At 47.5% G+C, this 21,196-nt stretch overlaps 2 protein-coding genes across 2 annotated transcripts; both read left to right on the forward strand.

Moving 5' to 3' along the window:
- LOC308618047 (pulmonary surfactant-associated protein A-like) lies at positions 1–4,234 on the forward strand. The gene is given in 5 exon segments (XM_081235430.1): positions 1–195; positions 455–574; positions 1,328–1,405; positions 1,879–2,063; positions 2,065–4,234. Coding segments are annotated over 5 exon segments (747 nt in total). The 5' UTR covers positions 1–23; the 3' UTR covers positions 2,257–4,234.
- Positions 4,235–10,200: 5,966 nt separating this feature from the next.
- MBL2 (mannose binding lectin 2) lies at positions 10,201–15,191 on the forward strand. The gene is made up of 5 exons (XM_081222458.1): positions 10,201–10,351; positions 12,225–12,417; positions 12,839–12,955; positions 14,026–14,100; positions 14,739–15,191. The coding sequence occupies exons 2-5, from the start codon at positions 12,234–12,236 to the stop codon at positions 15,110–15,112; spliced, it is 750 nt and encodes a 249-aa protein (XP_081078584.1). The 5' UTR covers positions 10,201–10,351; positions 12,225–12,233; the 3' UTR covers positions 15,113–15,191.
- Positions 15,192–21,196: the final 6,005 nt, after the last annotated feature.

Genomic DNA, 21,196 nt, shown 5'->3' on the forward strand with positions numbered 1-21,196 from the left:
AAGGAGCCGCTGGAGCAGACACCATGCTGCTGTGCTCTTTGACCCTCACCCTCATCTGGCTGGTGGTTTCTGGCCTTGAGTGTGACATGAAGGAAGTTTGTCCTGGAAGTCCTGGCATCCCTGGTACTCCTGGATCCCATGGCCTGCCAGGAAGAGACGGGAGAGATGGCGTCAAAGGAGACCCTGGACCTCCAGGTACTGAGTGGGAGCTGAGGGACAGTGACCTGTTTTCAGAGGGACTTGCTGTCCAGGGTCCGGGCTGGGTTCAAGGGTCAGCTGGATGGTGGGAGTTTCCTGGGACTCTTAGACTGGAGCAGCCCTGGAGGGTCTACCCTCAAGGTGCCCGTGGAGTGACAGGTGAGTCAGCCTGGCTGATAATGGAGGTCCAGTCCCATCAGCCCCAACCCACTGTGGGTGATAGATAGCATACATCCTTGTCCCCCTCTCTCTGCAGGCCCCATGGGTCCCCCTGGAGGAATGCCAGGCCCCCCTGGGCATGATGGGATGACTGGAACCCCTGGCCTCACTGGAGAACGTGGAGAAAAGGGCGAGCCTGGTGAGCAGGATATGGCCAGTGGACAGAAGCAACTGGACACCGTGCCCATGTGGTCAGTTACATGAGGGATGATGGGGATCAGACGAAACCACGGAAGTCCCCAAAGGGTATATTTTTCAACCTAGATAAGAGAATATGAGGTTGAGAAATCAGAGGGGTCTGGGTCGTGGGTCACAGCGCAGGAACTGGTGGGTATTGGAAGTGTTCCATGCATCACAACAGCTGATGGAGAGACACAGGGCGTCAGGTGTGGGAAATGGGACAGCACTGCGAGGAGGGGAGGCACTTCCTAGTGCTGAGGCATAGGGGCATTCTGAGGGTGCAGGGGGTTATGTGGACCAAGGACCGTCTGGTCCTTGGTGATATCACTGGGAACCCCGCATGTCCAGGGGAACTCTGGAGCTCTGAGCAGTAATCAAAGTCCATCACGAGAGTCAGAGAGAACCAGATTTGCTCTTAATGGAGGGTGGGGAAGGGGGCCTTGCCCAGAAACTAGAAAACCCCACAGAAGTGGACAGAGTCATGAAAGGATATGGCAGGAAAGAAGAGCAGAGAGGGGGCTGAGCAAGTGCAAGGCTGCATTAAAGGACAAGTGTGTAGGGAGTAGGAAACACATTCCAACCTCGTGGACCCTTATGACCTGGGACCTGGACAGTGGCTCTAGACAAGTGAAGGGCAGAATGCCAGGCTTGCAGCTGGCCTTGCACCTGCTTGGCATAAGTGGGTGTTCTTGTTGGCCTGCCCCTCTTCTTGCTGGGGATCTCTCTACAGGGCTTCCAGCTTATCTAGACGAGGAGTTCCAGAGCACACTCCATGAGATCAGGCATCAAATCCTGCAGTCGATGAGCGGTAAGGGGATCCCTTGGGGCCTTATAGGGTAGGGGGTTCCCATAAGTTCTCCTCATCCTCAGCATCAGGCTCCAGAATCTAGAGACTTGACAAACAAGTGTGGACATGGAGGTCCTTTTTCAGATGTTCTTGAACTGCTCAGAGGAGACCGAAGTGGATATGGATTATCTCCCTATATCCTGGGGAAGCAATGTTCCTGGCTATACTGCTTTCTATTGAATCCCAGGAAATTGCACAGTTTCATGCACATAACAGACAGTCAATAAGTATTGTTAAATGGGTGAATGGATAATTAAATGATGGGAGCATGGAGGGGAATCCAGAAAGAGTAGGATTGGAAGAGGGAGGGAAGAAGGAGAGAGAGGAAGAGGTGAAGAGATTGAAAAGCACATAAAGGCAGAGAGCATAAAGGGAAGGAAAAGGATTTGGAAACAAAGAGGCCTGTGGCCTGACCCGGATTCCTCTGCTGTCAGTCCTCAGTCTGCAGGGGTCCATGCTGGCAGTGGGAGAGAAGGTCTTCTCCACCAATGGGCAGTCGGTCAATTTTGATGCCATTAGAGAGACGTGTGCCAGAGTAGGTGGACGCATTGCTGCCCCAAGTAGTCCAGAGGAGAATGAGGCCATTGCAAGCATCGTGAGGAAGCACAATACTTATGCTTTACCTGGGCCTGGCTGAGGGTCCCACTGCTGGAGACTTCTACTACCTGGATGGAACCCCTGTGAATTACACCAACTGGTACCCAGGGGAGCCCAGAGGTCGGGGCAAAGAGCAGTGTGTGGAGATGTACACAGATGGCCAGTGGAATGACAAGAACTGCCTGAAGTACCGACTGGCCATCTGTGAGTTTTGAGCAGGCACCAAGGCCACAGGATGGAGGGGGTCCTGCCTTGCCTTTCAGCCCACGTCCTGGGGAATCCACCTGGTCTATGAGGTGCTGTAACACCTTTGTGGCTATAAGAGTTGGAGGTATCTTAGCCACTGCACTCCCAGGTGGGCCCTGACTCCTTCCCCTTGATTACTAATCAGTCTGACTCCCCCTGGAGCCCCTTCTCAGCTTTGCACTCTAGATAACCACTCTAACTTCGCCCTTTGGCAAGAGAGGAAGGCTTCTTTCTTCCTCTTCTTGTCCAACTCCTTCATTTATAGATGGCAACAGTGAGGTCCTGGGATGGAGGTTCCCTCCAAAAGCACACACAGGGTTCCTGCTTCCTGGCCCCTCTATTTCTTTGCAGCCCACTGCCTGCCCAGCCTTATCAAGATTTAGCAGTGCTGCTCAAGCATAATGATAGATGGGTGGACTTCTGGGAAATTACAAATGTGTGGAGTTAAGGATACATTTGGGATTATCTGGCAGCCTGAGGTCTGTGGGGCACATCTGCTCAGGCTCTCCATGAGGTCAGAGGGCCGGATGGTGCCCCAGCATGGTGGAGGCCAACCCACCCCTAGTGGGTTGGCATGCATTATCCACTCCCTTGACTCTTGGGGTACCAACTCAACTCCCTGACCTAAAAGCAGCCAGCCTATGCCTCTAGGGAAGATCTCACCCCCCTCCTCAGACATTACCCAAGTAACTTCCTGCTGATGAACACATCCCCACCACTTCAGACCTCAGTGAGGTGTTTATTGAGCATGTACTATATACCAAGCACCTTGACAAGCACTTCTAAGACATCTTATAAACTATGATTTACTCTTCACACAGTGCCATGGGACGAGCATTATTTTCCCCATTTTTTATACAAGAACACTGAAACTTAAAGAAGTCAAATGTTTTGAGTTTTGTTACACGGAGCAAGGGACAGAGGCTGGTTTCAAACCCATCTACCTGAACCTGAAGCTTGTGCTCATCACCACCCCACCCTCTCACTGAACAGAGATGATTCAAGTGTAATAAATCATGAATATGTTAACATGAGTTTCCATTGCTTTGGTTTCAAGAAATATTTCTGTGTTTTTAGAAATCAATTTAACTCTGGCTCTGAGGCCCTACATATCTGAAAAGTGGAAAGTTCAATCTCAGGTTAAGCTTTCTTTGTTGGGTGGAAGGGGCAACCTGCTCCCATCCTCAGGTTGTATGGGCAGATGGGGAGTTACAGAAATGTCTGGAGGAACAGGTGAGCATTAGTGTTGATGGCTGGCATCAAGATAGCTCCTGATCTAAGTCTACATGTTCCATTTGAGGGTGGTGATAGCATGCCTTCCATTCCCCACTCAGCCCCCTGGATGTTTTCCATAGCCCAATAGTGGTGGCATTCAGGGCTCTGTGAGCCACCTCAGTCTCAGGTCTGCATGGAAAGGGACCATGGTCCCCATGTCCCAAGGCTGTGTGGGAATTGGATCATGTCTCTACTTGTTTGAGGAGGTGACCATATATATGTCCCATCTCCAGAAAGGTCCCCACTTCTCCCACCTTCACATAATGCTCTCCCTCACTGCATATACTTCCTTTTTGGGACAAGAGGAAGTTCTGGATCACAATCCACAAAACCAGATGGGAATGAGCAGAAATATTTCTCATTCTTTCATGAATGTCAATTTTTAATCTGGTCACCCTGCCACTTGAGCTTAGGGCCCAGCACACAAATTATTGAGCCTTCTCCAAAATTCAAAAAAGTAAGGAGAAACATATTTCCCATATTTTACAGAGGAACAGTCTAAGTCTCTGAAAATTGTTGTCTTCTCATTTCTTGTTAGGTTTATTTTTACTTCCTTTATGGTGTTATTTGCAATTGTTATTATATTATTGTTATCACATTTTAAATTAATTATTGCTGGTTTATAAGAAAACTATTGATTTATTTTTGGTTGATTATATATCCAACCATCATTTTGGATTCTCACTTTCCCCCTAATATTTCTAATAATTGATTCTCACACTTTATAAATATATGCTTATATTTACAAATGACAGAAATTTTGCCTGTTCCTCATGATATTTATATTTCTTATATATCATTCTTATCTTTTTATAGGGGGCAGGAGACCCTATATATTGTTGAAGACACTCAGTGATAAATGTTATCTTTAGGGGGGCATTGAATGTATAATGAGAACATTTCCAGTATTTCAGCACTGAGTTGCTTGTTTTAGGTTTCTGATGCCTTTTATCAAGGCAAAGTTCCCTCTTTTTCATAGTTTGCTGAGATTCATTTTCATCATGAATGTGTACTGAGCTTTATCAGATGAATTTTTTTGGCATTTCCTTTAAGCTGTTAACATGAAAAGGGTGTCAAGTGTGAGTTGAGTCATTTCCTGTTCCTGGGTACTGCCATCTAGAGCCCACAGGTGAGAAAAAGGGTCATCTTTTAATGATTCCAGGGGGTTCCAGGGACCCCACCATGGAACCTGCAAGGTGAGGGCCATTCAACATGAGGGGTTTAGTAATTCGCATTCTGTTCGTCAGTATAAGGAAGACTAAAGAGGCGAAAGCAAGCTGACCTTCCATGGGTGACATCTGTACTCTCACAATGGAATTTATCCCTTCCTCTCCTCTCCCTGTGGCATGGGGGAGGGGACTGTCCTATCCTCCTCCTAATCTTTGCAAATAGGGATGCCCAAATTACTTTGCCTTCCTTCCCTGATTAAGTCACCTAAGGCAGGAATCTCCTGTTCTAAAATTGCTGAAGAGCTGAACCAGCAGAGGACCTGATCTTGCTGAGGCGTGGGGAGATGGAGAAGGGGGAGAATAGAACTGTGAGCAGGTGTGTTCTGGGGCAATGTGGATTTCCACCACTTGGATGGAATTTCCCAGGGGCTGCCAATGTCGATGTCATGGAAGCTAGCCAGAGTTTAAGCACTACTCATGAGCAGATTGCTTCTTGGAACACAGGGACTTGAAGAGCAAGAGACTATGAAGTGAAATGTTCACTGATGTCATGTTGAGGGTAGGGGCCATGCAGCTGGAGGCTTTTACAGAGCCCCTTATCTGAAGGACCAGCTCCTGAGAGGAGCTGTCATTTATAATCAGTCATACAGAGGAACCCAACAACCAGTTAGGATGGGCCGAGAAGCAGCAGTGTTCCCACTGATATATGGTGCCTACTGTGAGCAGGTATTGCCACCCTGGGCACCATCACTCTCTCTACCAACTGTACATGCAAAAAAAGAAGGCACTGTCCACACTTCACTTCAAGAAGCCACCACTCTATGGCCAGGGTGGTGATGAATCAGAGATAAAACAGATTTTAATGACAAAACTAAGGGACAGGGCTTCCCTGGTGGTGCAGTGGTTGAGAGTCCGCCTGCCGATGCAGGGGACGTGGGTTCGTGCCCCGGTCCGGGAGGATCCCACATGCCGCGGAGCGGCTGGGCCTGTGAGCCATGGCCGCTGAGCCTGCGCGTCCGGAGCCTGTGCTCCACAGCGGGAGAGGCCGCAACAGTGAGAGGCCCGTGTACAGCAAAAAAAAAAAAAAAAAAAAAACTAAGGGACAATAATCATTTGGACTATATTTTAACTCAACCCTAGAAAGTTTGTGTTCCAGGGGAAGAATATGTATGAAGAATTTTGACAGCATGTATTAGTTTTGAGAAAAGGGTGAGCTTCAAGCCTCAAGATTGTACATATCTGCATTAAGATTCTTAAACTTGTTATATATTAAATTAGTGAGTTAACTGGGCTATGTTTTGATGTTGAACCATCTTTGCATTCCTGGGATACCCTACTTGGTCTAATGGCTGATACTCTCATCACACTTACCACGTGCCAGGTATTATACTTCCATTAACTCATATAATCCTCATTAACCCTATTATGTAGACATTATTATTATGCCCAATTTACAAATGAGAATGTTGAGGCAAGTAGAGATTAAAGTGATTTTCCAAAGATCATGCAGCCAGTTCATGGCAGAAGTGGCCTTGAATACAGGAAGTCAGATTCCAGGGACTGTGCTATTAACCATGGATGCATGGGCTGGACTTTAATAGCTATTTTTTTCTTCAAGCTTTCAGAGGAGTTCCTGTTCGCTCCACATCATTTCATTATTCTGATATTAGTGGCTACTAGGGACATATTCTTCCCACATTTAAAGCTGCTGCTCCCTTAGTGTCCGCTCAAGGTCACATGGCCAAGCCAAATATCAAAGGGGTTGAGGTCTTTACTCCACGTACTCTAGTGGGAGGCATTGCAAAGTATCATGGCAAAGAGCATGGATATATATTTCTACGAAAAGAAAATGTGGAAATCAGGACAGTAATTCAAACCACCAGGGTTATGTTTGCCAAATTTATTTTTGCAAAGAACGAGCGTTTCTGAAATGTTATTAATAGCTCTACAGTTATTTCCTTATTCTAGTTCGAGTTTCACTGTTTAATTTGTATTTATTCCTTATTTATTTATTATTCCTTCTTTATTTATTCCTTATTTATACTGTCTTTTTTAAAAATTAAATTTATTTATTTATTTTTGGCTGTGTTGGGTCTTCGTTGCTTTGAGCGGGCTTTCTCTAGTTGCGGCGAGCATGGGCTACTCTTCCTTGTGGTGCGCGGGTTTCTCATTGTCGTGGCTTCTCTTGTTGCAGAGCACAGGCTCTAGGAACGCGGGATTCAGTAGCTGTGGTGCGCGGGCTTCAGTACTTGTGGCTCACGGGCTCTAGAGCGCAGGCTTGGTAGTTGTGGCGCATGGGCTTAGTTGTTCCGCTGCATGTGGGATCTTCCTGGTCCAGGGATCGAACCCGTGTCCCCTGCATTGGCAGGCAGATTCTTAACCACTGCGCCACCAGGGAGGCCCTATACTGTCTTTTTAAAACTATCAACTTATCTGTTGTCTAGAGTTGACAGCATTCCGAGGGCTATTTTTGAGTCTTGTGTCAATCAGATTTCACTCTACTTATTTTTTACTCTATTCGGTAGTTTTTATAAGGTGAATTCAAATCTACCTGATCTCCATCTGAGAAAATCCTGAGGTCCCTGGGTTAAGGGTAAGGTCCTCCATTGCTTTTACGTCCCCATGGTACACTAGATTGTGATGAGCTGGGACACTTGAAAAACAATTTTTCATCTTGGCATGAAGGGAAAATTTTAATAATAATAATAATAGCAAAATAATACTAATAAGCATAAATTCAAAGCCCAGATCTATGACAGGACAGACTTAATGGTTATGCATCCTCAAGGGGGGTCTTTTTCCCACCAGAGTCAAGTATTTCTTATTGTCCCTTTGCTCACAGTGCATATCCCTCCCTCCTCCCTTTCTATCCTCTTCCCTCCTTCTAAAGCCGTCTTTCCTCTAAGTCTGTAGGACATATAGGGTCCTGGTTGTGTGTAAATCTCTCAGCTTCAGATTTCCACCTTTCTGGGAGGTCTGCTCATTTGCCGTAGGGTTTGAGAGTTCTTTGTCCTCTGAGCCTATGGGCCCTTCGGAGTTGTGTCAATGGCATCAGGAAACACAGCCCTGAGTGGGGTCTTCTTTACAATGGGCCTCTCTCAGTGTGTGGCAGCCTCCTTGATAACAGGAATCTGGGAGGCTTGCTGAACAGGGCACAGTGACTTGAATACACAAGGGCCTATGTCTCTTGAGGAACCAAAGCACCAATCACAAGGCAGAGTCAAAGGGAAGTGGCCCTACCCCTGCTCCACCGCAGGGAAAAAGCAAACCTCTAGAGTTGTTTGGTGAGACTAAGTGTTTCAAAGAGTGGGTGTAAGTTTGGGGGAAGGCAGGAATCAAAAGTTATATCAGGGACTTGAAAAAGGCCACTTGATCAGGCTCTGGAGATAAGAACTGGACACTCCTGGAAACCCAGGCGTGGAGGAGCCGCAGACTGATCTGGTGTCTGCCCTGCTCAGGGTCTCTGCTTCCCTTCTCACTCTCTCAGTGGATCCTCCCCACATGCCCAGCCCTGAGCTACACCCTGGAGACAAGGAGGTGAATCAAATGTAGCTCCTGCCCTAGAAAAGTATTAAAAGCACTGGGAGAGTGGGCACAGATGTTAGCTCTAGCTGGAGGCAAGTCAAGAGGGCCACTTTTTTTTTTTCCAGAAATAACCAAATTTATTATTTAAGTGTTTCTGCCAGTTTTGGGCTTCAGCAACTTCTCCGGATAAACAGTCTCCGCCTTGACTCTCCATGTTTCCTTGTCTCTGCAGATTTCTGGGTGGTGATTGCCCTGAGACCTCAGTTCTCTGATGGGTCCAAGACTAGTCAGTGACTTTCAGTTAGTCCAGGCTTTTCTCATGGTAAAGATGGATGTTACAACTTCCAAGCTCTTTTCATGTTGGAGCTGAATCTGGAAACCCCTTCATATGCTATTTCAGTTACAGTTAGTGGTTAACAGTCAGGAATTTTTAAAGGTAGATGTCCTTGACATTTGAAATGAAAGATTGGAAAGCTAAATAAATGTCATATGATCCATTTATTGTTGGAACCAGTGAGAATCTCAATGCTGCTGCCTTGAAGCATTCAGTGTGCTTGGTCCTTGTCTTCAAGGATGTTGAGAGAGTGATGTATCTAACCAGGAGGTATAAACGGTAGCTAGCATTTACTGAGCACTTACTATGTATGAGATACTGCTTTGACGGCTATATTCGTATATTAATTCATTAATTAAACCCCTAAGAAAACCCAATGTGATACATACCATTGTTCTCCTCATTTTTCAGATAAGGACACTGAGGCCCAAGATGCTTAAGTAACTTGCTCAAAGTCACATGACTCAAGATTCTAAAACAAGCGCCAGACCTCATGCTCTTAACCACTGTGCTTTGCCTCTATTTTTTTTTTTTTTACATCTTTATTGGAGTATAATTGCTTTACAATGGTGTGTTAGTTTCTGCTTTATAACAAAGTGAATCAGTTATACATATACATATATCCCCATATCCCCTCCCTCTTGCATCTCCCTCCCTCCCACCCTCCCTATCCCACCCCTCTAGGTGGTCACAAAGCACTTTAAGGACACGATGCTGGAGGATTCCTTTGTTCCACAAATGTTTGAGCATTGATTCCGTTTCCAGGCCCCCTTAGAGGTGGGGAAGCAAGATGCCTGTTCTCATGAAGCTCCTGTTCTAAAGGAGTGGGATGGTCAATAAATATGCAACCAAAGAAATAAGACAGTTTTACATAGAGAAGAATTATAAGCAGATAACTAAAACAGAGAATTATAATTTTGTGATAGAATGGTTAGGGAAAGCCCTTTCTCCAGCAATAATATTTAAGATGAAATCTGAATGACAACAAGCAATTATGCAAAGATGGAGAGAAGTGTCCTAGGCTGGAAGAGCTAGTGCAAATGCCCATGTTCAGCTTTGAATTTGAGTTGTCTACAAACACTTCCTTTCCTTGTGCCTAGCGCTGTGATGTGCCCAGAGAGGACAGCTGATGAATGTTCTGAATGACAAGGGAGGAATGAAGTGACTCAGTGTTGTAGGTGTTTAACCCCTTCCCTCCTGCTCCTAGTAAATTAAATATGAATGGAAGGGGGAACTAGGCAGAACAACTGATACACAAGTGTGTTCCTGTACATGTGTGTCTGCATGAGCATGTGTTTGGTAGGATGTCTATGCACGTCCCTTCCAGAGACAAATATTTGGAAAGAACTATCCTCTGGGATTCTGATCTATGATCTGAAAATCTGTGATTCTAGAGGATCAGATAGCTGAGCTGTAGAGACAGATGCATGGAAGGGAGCAGTGGGAGGAGTCTGGGGTGTTGCAGTAGAGAGCTGCCCAGTGCTAAGCTACAGACCCCACCAGCAGCCCTGGAGAACTGCCCAGGATACAGTGATTCTAAGGATGGTTGTTTATTAATCTGGGGCCGAAGGCCAGTCCAGCACTGTCCCTAGTCACCAGACTAATTGGGGCTGACATTGCTGAGGCATCTGCCAGAGGCCTAGGTTGGAGGACCAGCTTCCCTGCCATAGCCTCTGTGCTCTGAGGAGGCCCCTAGTAAGTCATTTCTGAGAACAGAAGAGGAGACCTCGGCCAAGAGTCTGGCCACTTGGCTTGATCCTGGTGAGTTCCAGGCAGGGGCTATGGTGGGGTTGTCAGGCCCCCTGAGGGCCTCTGTCTCTCTGACCTGGGGCCTTGTGCCCTTCCTGGATCCAGGTTACCATCTGCAAACTAAAGGTGGTCTTTTCAGCCAAACAGAAGAATGGAAGTGGGGCGTGTATGCCAGCAATATGTTTAGCTCTGGCTTTGGCCTCCCACATAATCAGGAGAGGTTAAGAAAGAGGGAAGGTGGAGATTTGATCAAGAAAATTCCCGTCCGGGACTTCCCTGGCAGTCCAGTGGTTAAGAATCCGTGCTTGGGCTTCCCTGGTGGCACAGTGGTTGAGAGTCCGCCTGCCAATGCAGGGGACACGGGTTCGTGGCCCGGTCCGGGAAGATCCCACATGCCGCGGAGCGGCTAGGCCCGTGAGCCATGGCCGCTGAGCCTGCATGTCCGGAGCCTGTGCTCCGCAGCGGGAGAGGCCACAACAGTGAGAGGCCTGCATACGGCAAAAAAAAAAAAAAAAAAAAGAATCCGTGCTTCCACGGCAGAGGGCATGTGTTCCATCCCTGGTCAGAGAACTGGGATCCCACATGCCACACAGTGCAACCAAAACAAAATAAACAAACAAACAAACAACAAAAAAAACCAAAACAAAAAAGAGAGAGAAAATAAGTAAATTAAAAAATTAAAAATCCTAAAAAAAAAAAGAAAGAAGGAAAAAAAGAAAATTCCCTCCCAACTTGCTACTTCTCACTGAGTCCTGGAGGAAAGGAAGGGTTAAGGGAGCTGACAGGCCAGGGTGGCCAAGGACAGATACAGTAGTTATGCAGCAAAGGCAGGGACATTGGAATTAGAGGCCAAAGAGGAGCAGAGGGATAGGCCCATGGGGGCTGGGCTGTGAGGCTTCCTGGAAGGGGACCAGCTCAAGCAAAGGCTGGATGGGAATCTGATGGCTGGATGGGGGCACAGAGCCGGAGAGGCATCTCAGAAGCATGCAGAGAATCCTGCCAGGAGGAGGAGTGTGAGCTGACCCTGCTGGGCCCAGGGTGAACAGAAATTTTAGGAGCCTGGGTTCTGGTTGGAAAAATGGCCTCTAAGTGGAAAATCTCAAACCAAAGGAAGGAGGTAAATCTAAGTGTCAACTGGCCAGGATCAATGACAAAAGAAGGTTCCATTCTCAGGGTCAGAATAAGTTTCCATACCTCAGGGTACTCTGGGTCCCGAGTCCCAGCAAGTGCCTGTCACAAAGTAGAGACTTTATTAAACAGGATGATTGACAGGCTGTTGGGGAAACAGCTGTGATTCTGGGGGTGGTTGGGGCCCTGAGGTGTAAAACAGAGATTTTTATGTGACATGAGACAATGGATGTTGTAAAACAAGTCCCGCCAAGCAATGGGTCACATGCTATAGTTTGAGTCTACCTTTAGCGTCCATAGGAAGGAGAAGAAGAGGGAAATTTAGGCTACTTAGGCCCTCAAGAAAGGGAGTTGAGAAGAGAGCAGCCAAAGGTCATGCAAGAAATGAGCTCTTTTTGCCAGGCCATCAGGACCAGGGCTTGTGTGTCATTTGTAGACCCTGTGGGCTTTCGTGCTTAGGGCTGCCCAACCAACTAAGCCTTGGGCCCACAGGGCATGAGAGCCCCTGGGAAAGTGGGCCCCTATTATATTACTCTTGCATCTATATTTGTTTTAGCACTGATCTGACTCTAATACATTTTGCTTGTGCTAGTAGTAGTTCTCCTAGTAGCCTGGGAGCAACTCAGGGCCAAGAGTTGTGATATCCCCCTCTGTGTCAGCTGCCCTGAGCACAGGGTCCAACACATCAGAGATGGTAGCAAACGCTGACTAAACCAAATGAGATGGAATTATTTTCTTTGACTTTCTCCACTCTAAGGTAAGGACCATGTTCCTGTTTTTGTCACTTCCGGTCCTCCTTCTGTGTGTGGTGACAGCATCCTGCTCAGAAACAGAAGCCTGTGAGGATGCCCAGAAGACCTGTTCAGTGGTGACCTGTGGCATCCCGGTCACCAATGGCACCCCAGGCAGAGATGGGCGAGATGGACCCAAGGGAGAAAAGGGAGAACCAGGTATAGGACAGGCCGCTCTGACGTCTTACATCTTTTACCCCAACGGGAGAGTGTTCTCTATAAGGGATCTAGCACAGAGACATGAGGAGGCTCACCTTTCATTACGGTAGGTGATGATTCACTCAGAAAAATTCCTGTAAAAGGGCATTCTCTCCAAAATAAAGATGCTTCTCTGGCTCTCCAGGATCCCTCTTGGCCACCCAGGAATTGGTGATGCGTGGTTGTCCTTAGAGAAGGGGTGTCTTTTCTGCTCAGGGAGCTTGCCCTTAGGACAGGCCATCCCCTGAGACGCAGGAGGATCTTTCTGCTTTGGATCACTACTAGCTGAGTGGCGGTTTCTTGGGGTCAATCAAATATTGAGCTTTTGGAGAAAGAGAATGAGCGACAGACGCTGGGTCACATTTCCTTCCTCTTCCAACAGGGCAAGGGCTCAGAGGCTTGCAGGGCCCTCCAGGGAAAATGGGGCCTCAAGGACATATAGGGAATCCTGGGCTTCCAGGACCAAAGGGCCACAAAGGAGATCGTGGAGACAGTTCGGGTAAGGAGCTCACCCCAGCAAGTGATGTGGGCTGAGGGGACCCAGGACCTGGGAACTCCAGGGCCAGGTGGGAGGTGCCCCGTCTCCTGCTGCCCCACTGGAACATGCTCAGCTCTGCTTCCTGACCCAGCGCCCTCATTCCTCTCAGTTCCTTGGGGCCCAAGGGGATTCCCACTGGTGCCCGGGTATAGACTTCCGAACCCTGCCCGCCTCACCCTCAGCAGACCTCTGTAGGACATGTGCCCTGGCCCTTCCTCAGCTGCAACAGTCCAGTGCGTGGTTCCAGGCTGCAAGGGAGGAAACTGGTCCTCTCTGCTGTTGGATTATGTCTGTTGTCACAAGAGTGGCATGAAAAGGGTTGGCCTCAAAGGAGGGGGACATCACAGAAACTTAGTTCAGAGAAAAATAAATTCAGTAACAACAAAACCAAAAGGATGACCTCTTGCTTATATTTGTCCACTGGCCTATCAAAATAATAAAGGTATTAAAGAGTTTGCCTAGAATAGGAAATGAAATATGATTAAGAAAAATTTTCAAAAAGGAGAATAATTAGCTGGGCCTTTTCTTATAAATAAGTATAATATTGCAATATTTAAGCAGTATATGAAGAAAAGGATCCAGAGTTATAGTTTTTTTTTTTGTTGTTGTTACGCGGGCCTCTCACTGTTGTGGCCTCTCCCCTTGCGAAGCACAGGCTCCGGACGCACAGGCTCAGCGGCCATGGCTCATGGGCCCAGCTGCTCCGCGGCATGTGGGATCTTCCCGGACCGGGGCACGAACTCGTGTCCCCTGCATCGGCAGGCGGACTCTCAACCACTGCGCCACCAGGGAAGCCCCCAGAGTTATAGTTTATGGTATTATTATTATTATTTCCAGAGTTATAGTTTACAATAGTTACTAAGTATATCTGAGAAGGCAGGAATACAGTTTTTTCCTTTTGCTTCTTTTTGTTTTCTTATTTTTCTGGAATAAGAATACTTTTCAGTAAGCTAATTTTTGTTTTCAAAATACTCTGCTCTCCAATTGAGGGTCTTCTTCCAAATAAATATCCTCTCCCTATTGTTTTATAGTTGCCGAGGCTAAGCTGGCTGACTTAGAGGGACAGATCAGGAGCCTGAAATCACAACTGGATCACATCAGAAAGTGTAAGCTTTTTTTCTGTCCCCATGTGTTCTTGACTCTTTTTTCTCCAGAGTGCTCTAGGTTTTGGGGGGACGGTGGAAAAGAACTTACACTTATGACGACTTATTATATACTAGGTTGGAATTTTCTCATGGTGTGGTTTTATTCAATCCTCTTGCCATCCCTATGTGTGGGTATTACACCCATTTTATTTACAGGCGAGAAAAAAAATAGGTCCAGGAAGTATAGATAATTCATTCAACAGAATACAGTTAGGAAGTGGGAAGGAGGATGGCGTGGAGGTCTGCTGACTCTGGAATCTTTGCTCCTTCCTTAGTACCCACGGGCCTCAGATGGCGGTCCACGCCTCTTTCTCATCCTGGTGCCCACGTCTGGCAGTGGGGCTCAAGCATGTTTCCCTAGGTCTACATGTACTGGGACAGTTTTTAACAGATATTTGTCCTAAGGATGGGATATGCCAGGTGAGCTCCGGCTTGCTGCCAGGGACTTGCCTTCCACCTTCTTACTAGGATCTCACCAGAGGTGGTAGAGAATGGGGCTCAACCCCAGACTCCCAAGTTCCCAGAGAAGGGCTTTTTCATCTGCTGTCCCAGGCTGGGCTTGAAGCCAAGTCAACCTCACCTACATTTTGTGATTTCAGTGCAAAGCTTCTCCTTGGGTAAAAAGTCTGGAAAGATGCTCTACGTGACCAATGGTGAAAAGATGCCTTTTTCCAAAGTGAAGGCTCTGTGCACTGAGCTTGGGGCCACCGTGGCCACCCCCAAGAATGCTGAGGAGAACAAAGCCATCCAGGACATGGCCCCTGACATTGCTTTCCTGGGCATCACAGATGAGGTGACCGAAGGCCAGTTTATGTATGTAACAGGAGGGAGGATGGGCTACAGCAACTGGAAGGAGGGTGAGCCTAATAACAGCGGCTCAGGGGAGGACTGTGTCCTCCTCCTAAGAGACGGGCTCTGGAATGACATCTCCTGCTCTTCCTCCTTCTTGGCCATCTGTGAATTCCCAGCCTGAAGAGGCAGGTTCCTCCGCCCCCTCCTTGCCTCCCTGCTGAGGTCCCTGCTGCTCTGAAAGAGAATTCAGTGCCAATTTCCCCATGTCCAGTGTCTATTCATTCCTTCATGGGGATGGGAGAAAAGTAAGGGGACATATTTGACTGTGGGAGGATGAAGTGAAAAGAGACTGACAGTGGGGCATGAGGGTTTCTGGTCCAGTCCAGTCCATGGCAAAGGACACCTTCTGTCCTGCCAAAGAGCACAGCATTGGGTCAGAGTCAATCTCAGAAAAAGCACATTCAAACCCTCTCCTTTTTTAGTGAGGACACTTCAGCCCAGCAGATGGATCAATGGAGGACCACATCCGTGTCCGAGCAGGCAGTGTCTCAGCTTCCAAGAGATCCAATTCCCATTTTTCCAAGTTGCCACTACCTGGTGCCAGAGTCTCCTTCCCATGGCTAGCCCAGCCCTGTCTACAACATGAGCGTTGTTTTTAGCTGTTCACGAGCTATACACTGAAACTGTAACACTCGGCAGTGTCCTACGTGGGTGACAGCAAATAGTCCTAGGAATCCCCTCACTTGCCCAAGTGACTGTGGCCTCCCGATAGTCACTAGGGTGTTCTTGAGAACAAAGGGCAGCTTTCTCTTCCCACATACTTTTAGGAGACTCTTTGGATATTGTGGCCTATGCCAGTATCGTGGGTGGAGGCAAATGGTCAGGCAGGCTGGGTCCTTCCTTACAGGGCATCATTGGTCTTAATGCCTCCATGTTCAACATCCCCTTTCTTCTGTGACATCCTCATCCCATTAGAGGTCAATGGGTCCATTATTCATAGAGACAAGTGGGAAGATCTCCCTAAAGGTGTATTTCATACACATGCAGCACCATCCAGTCAGCAAATAAAACCTCCCCTCTGAGCAGAGTTCTGACACCATCTTGACCCACAATCAAGCTCATGACTGTGGATGTTCTTGAGCAATCTCAGGGTGGATGGAGCTGGGATTATATGGAGCCCAGGCAGCAAACTGGGGGAAGAGAGTGAATTCCGGTTCCAGCTGTATGCCCATCACAAAATGAGATTGAAAATATTTCATGAATGGGCTAAGGGCCACTTTAACTTAATGAAATATCTTTGTTAAATTAGTTTTCCATTTTATTTTTCTTTGTATCCGAACTACCAGAGGGAGCGCCTCACACTTGGTAAGTGCTTGATGAGTATTTGTTGCATGGGTGCACCAAAGAATTACCAAATGGACGAGTGGGTGGGATACTGCGAATTGAATACTATAGGGTACGGTTCTCTCTGAGGTGTGCTTCTTCTGTGAGGCTATCGGGTGGGGGTGGGATGTGCTGAAGACATTGGGGCTGGCAGGGTGAGGGGGACAGTACCTGTGTCCTCAGCCTCTGGCCCACCTAGGCTGTCCTATCACTGAATTTTCAACCTCATGAAGCTCTTCTTCAGACACTGCACTTGGGGGCAGTGAGAAGGGTGCTTTTGTGATGTACAGCAGAACAATTCACTATTTGCACTTCAAATCCAGACTGCTTGCCAAAGGAATGGGAAACTGCCTAAAATTTAGAGGCACATATGAAACCTAGGTAACGTAGGTTATGGCAAATAGAAAAAGGAAAGACCAGAAAGTTTTTAGAAGGAAAGAAGATACATGTAAGACAACCCAGAACAAGAGAATTATCATGATCAAGCATGAAAGTTACACCTGAATTTTCTCATTGCCAAGACAAAAATGAGGAAGTGGACAGGTAACCATTATATAATTCTTTCTATCTTATGTAAGGGGGGGCGGGGACCATATCTACCCTGAGATGATTGTCTCCTTTGTTTATACTGTGCATGAAGGTCAGCGTACAAGACGCAGTCATGTGCTTCACAGGAATTGTTTCCCAGCATGTAATGAGTGCCCCCTCAGTCAGGGAAATGCAATAAAAATGTGTGGATGAGCTCAAATTCTTCCATTTCCCTTTCAGTCTTCTCCTTCTAGTTCCTTCCATGGTGCTCCCTTCTCCCTTCATCCCTCAATCACTAGAGCCTCACATTCCTACTCTGAGAGCTTTCTATGCCACCCAAGACCTGACCCTGCTCCCCTACCCTTAAGTCATCCCCAGTGGACATGAAGCTTTCTCCCCAGGCTCTTGGACATGTAGAGTTTGTTCTTCCCCTGATCTATCACCTGATCATCTTTTCAGATCTCCTCTCTCTAAATGTATCCCCTGGCCGGCATTCTTCCCTCAGTCTAGGATTGAGGCAACAACCTCCCTATATTTACTTCCCAATTCTTACCAGCAAGCAGTGGGGCCCCAGGCAAATCAGCTCAAGAGAAGGTGGAGTTAACCTAAAAATGGATTCTCATGAGAGTCCAAAGATAGAAACTACAGTTCACTCAGGCTTCCCAAGACCTAAAACAAGAGGGAAATTATGGATTCAAGAATACTGTCCAGATCATCTCTTTCACTCTCTCAAGGGCTGAGGGCGGGCTGTTTTCCTTTGCTAAGGGACATATGATGATTGACATCTCTTGCACAGGGGACCTAATGAAGCCAGGTGCTCCAAGGACAGACCTCAGGGGCCTCGGACAGCACATTCCCCTTGGGACTTCAGGGCTCTGAGCAACTTCTTGAGCCCCGTTGTTTGTTCTCGTGAAATAGGAGTCTTTGCCATGGCATACTGGTTCCCTGGGCCTCAGTTTCCCTATCTGTAAATTGGTCAGTAATGGCTTCTCCCTTTTAAAGCTGGATGAATCAATGATCACACACAGATGCAGACCTGCAGGGCCCATTTCAGGGGCAAAGCTGCAGGATCCGAGAACTGTCTTCCGTTTTTGTTACCTGCCAATTTTTTCCAAACTCACTGTGCCCTGAACACTTACCACCAATTTCTCAGTTCCATAGAAAGTCAGTCTGAGTGAGTTAGAATGGCAAACACACCCTGCTCTTGAGATGGGGCCTTTGGGTTTAAATTATGTCTATAAGTCAACAGTCTCCCATGAAGGTATATAGATACAGCCAATGTGATTGAAATTTGCTTCCTGTACTAGAATGAAAATAACTACCAAAACTTGCAACATACAAGGCCCGGGCTCTGGCCTGGATTCTGGATCCTGGTACGGCAAGGCCTCGTTCCCACAGGACAGTCTTTCTTTGGAGTCTTCCAGCTCTACTGTTCTCACTTTTTAGCCATGCCCAAGCCAGAGGACAGGGGCTTGGGGTACCAGCTGAAGGCCTAGCATCCACACTCCTCAAATCCCCTTTCTGCCCAGGACCAGCCTGCCTCCCTTCTCTGGTTGTCAGAGGTGGGCGGGAACCAGGATTCACAGTTTGCTCATTGCTGTCAAGGTTTGCTCATTATTGTGTAACTGAACTATGCTTTAGAACCTGCCAGGAATCAGGGATTTGTTTTTTCTTTTCTTTTCTCATTAACCAGGAAGGGATTGAACATTATCATGGAGTGTGGGCTGGAGATGCCGGGAAGTGGACTTTGAAAATTGATGTTGTCCTCCTAACCCTAAGTGGCTGGTGGGGTGCTGGGAAACGAGGAGGATCTCGGGGGGCGGGGTCCACCTGGACTGGGTGCTCTTAGCCCTGGTGGCAACCTGTGTTGGGAGGAGAACAGTATCTCTAACTACGGACCCGTGGTTTGTCTAAGCAAATACAAGTGTCATGCTCAAAAGCAGTGAAATGCAAGTAGCCATTTATCAGCCTGACAAACGCCTTGGGCTGGCCCAGCCACCACCGACCCCAAATCCAGCCTGCCCTGTCCTGGCAAGCACAGCGCTTATGCCACCTATTGCAGCTCTCAGAGCAGCAACCCGCAGAATTGCCTGGAATGCTAGCCAAAGTCATAGGCTCTCAGCTCCACCCTGCACCCAGTGAATCAAAATCTCAGAAATCGGTTACCTTCGCCAGCCCCCTAGGTGACCCGGGTTTTTTGTCAGTTTGGGAAAGGACTGCTCTAAGAAATAGTCACCATAGCTGCTTTCTGCCTCCCCCTCACTTTTGCAGGAGGGCCTAGAACCAGGAAGCCAGGCTTCTCCTTTCCTTGCAGACCCTTCATGAGGTGAAGGGCGTCCTGCTTCACTCTGTATATTTTTTCTTCCATTTTTGTTGAGATATAACTGACATATAGCACTGTGTAAGTTTAAGGCGTACAGCCTGATGATCTGACTTACATACATCATGAAATGATTACCACAACAAATCTAGGGAACATCCATCATCACATATAAATAGTGCTTCACTCTATATTGTCAGACCTGAAATAATCTCCTGTCAGCTGATCGATGCCACTGGTAAAAAGCAGCTGCTGACTGAAATCCTTCCCTATGCATTTCCAGGGTCTTCTTGTGACCCTTGGGAGTGGGTCTGGGCCTGGAACAGCCCTGGGGAGCGTCAGAGAAGGTGAGGCCCTGGGCAGGTGAGACTCTGAGTGGGGAATTGTGTGTACATGGACTTGGGGGTATTCGCGTGTATTTTTGAGCATGTGTGAGCGTCTGTAGGAAAACCAACAGACCCAGAGCTTGAAGTTCCCAATATTCTGTTGTTAGGGAGCTCAGCCTCTGCCCCAGCCTGTGTCCAAGCTACTCTCTGCACACCCTTCACTGAGGACCACTGGCTCTGAGTGGTTCCAGGGGCTCTGGGTAAGGTGTGTGGGTGCTTGGTTATGGACTAAAGGGTCCACAAGTGGCTGTGAGTTGTGTGCTGGGGCCCGCTAGGGCTCAACAGAGACTGTCTGGGTGCTAATATGATCCTCCGCCCCTGCCAGGTCTTGGATTGTATGTCACCACTACCCCCCACCCCCAAATCCTTATCTGACCACTGAATCAAGGTTGACCCAACCCCAGTCACCATTATGATGCCTTATTTTATTTTCTTATTAGCAATTATGGTCACCTGAAATCATCTTGACCATTTACTTGTTTAAGATATGTCAGTGTAGCAAAGTCAATGAAGAGCCAGACTGCCTGGATTCAAACCCTGGCTCTACCACATTGTAGCTGTGTGACCCTGGGCAAGTCACATACACTCTCTGTGCTTTAGTTGCCTTCTTGGTAAAATTGGAATAATAATAGTGCTCACCCCACAGGGTTGTCATGAGGGATAAATGAAGATACAAATAAGGCACTGAGGTTAGCACTGGCCTGCAGTAACTGCCATGCAGGCATTCATTCTTGCTGCTCTTATGATTATTATGAAATTCTATCACTCACCTCTGCAGTCCCAGGGCCTAGAAAAGGACTGGGAACCACATGCACACTCAATAACTGTTGAATAAATAAAAGAATGAACAAATGAATGACTGAATCTAAGTCCTCCCCCAAAGTGTGTGTGACCCAACTTCCTTCTCTGGAGCTTGACTCAGCTCCAAGCTGGATCAATGAGAGAAGCAGCCAAATTTTTTTTGGAATACGGCTGTGGGCACAGCCTCTGTTCTCGGGTTATTGGGTTCAGTGGCTTTGTACCCCGCGAGCTACAGCCTCCTGCTGCCCTCTGCTGGTGTCTCTAACACAGGGCCAGCAAACTCAGAGATCATATGGCGAGCCAGGTGAGAGGTGGGGTCCCGTGAGCCCCTTGTCTGCGACTTCAGATGATCCTGTTTTCCTCCCCTCCCCCTTTCCCCTGGTTGCTACACTCCCTTGGAATGCCTTTCCCTAAAAGTCCCTACCCTGCAGGACCAGATGTCCTCGCCTGCTGGGTGACCACACGTCTCCGGCACCCTGGACCCAGACAGCTTAAGACCATGCTCACAGTTACATGGTCATTCTAGATCAATGCACTGAGGCTATGGGCTAAATTCCAGATAAGAGAAAAAGCAGTGCCACTTTCCTCCTCCCTGGACTAGGGAGCTGTAAACCACCTAGAGCCCCGAGGCAACAGGTGTCAAATCTGACCCCAGGCCACAAAGTAAAGGTTAAGGGAGGGCTGAGGAGAGATGCCAAATTCCCTTCATCCTTGCCCTGTTTAATTATGACCAGTGCCTGAAAGGAGATGAATATATTGTTCTAAAGTTCTTTTAATCTTTTTCATGTTTGTGGTTATAGCACCTGTTTTATCTCTACTACTCTGCCTTTTGGTGTTGTGTCTTTTT

The sequence above is a fragment of the Mesoplodon bidens genome (genome assembly GCF_964165515.1).
Source record: "Mesoplodon bidens genome assembly, chromosome: 1".
In the NCBI taxonomy this organism is placed as follows: domain Eukaryota; kingdom Metazoa; phylum Chordata; class Mammalia; order Artiodactyla; family Ziphiidae; genus Mesoplodon; species Mesoplodon bidens.

Bases quoted from the DNA above. Each gene is read 5' to 3' on its own strand.
- MBL2 (XM_081222458.1), top strand. From the start codon at position 12,234: ATGTTCCTGTTTTTGTCACTTCCGGTCCTCCTTCTGTGTGTGGTGACA. The intron at 12,418-12,838 runs GTATAGGACAGG...CTCTTCCAACAG, and splicing joins GGGAGAAAAGGGAGAACCAG to GGCAAGGGCTCAGAGGCTTG. The intron at 14,101-14,738 runs GTAAGCTTTTTT...TTGTGATTTCAG, and splicing joins ACTGGATCACATCAGAAAGT to TGCAAAGCTTCTCCTTGGGT.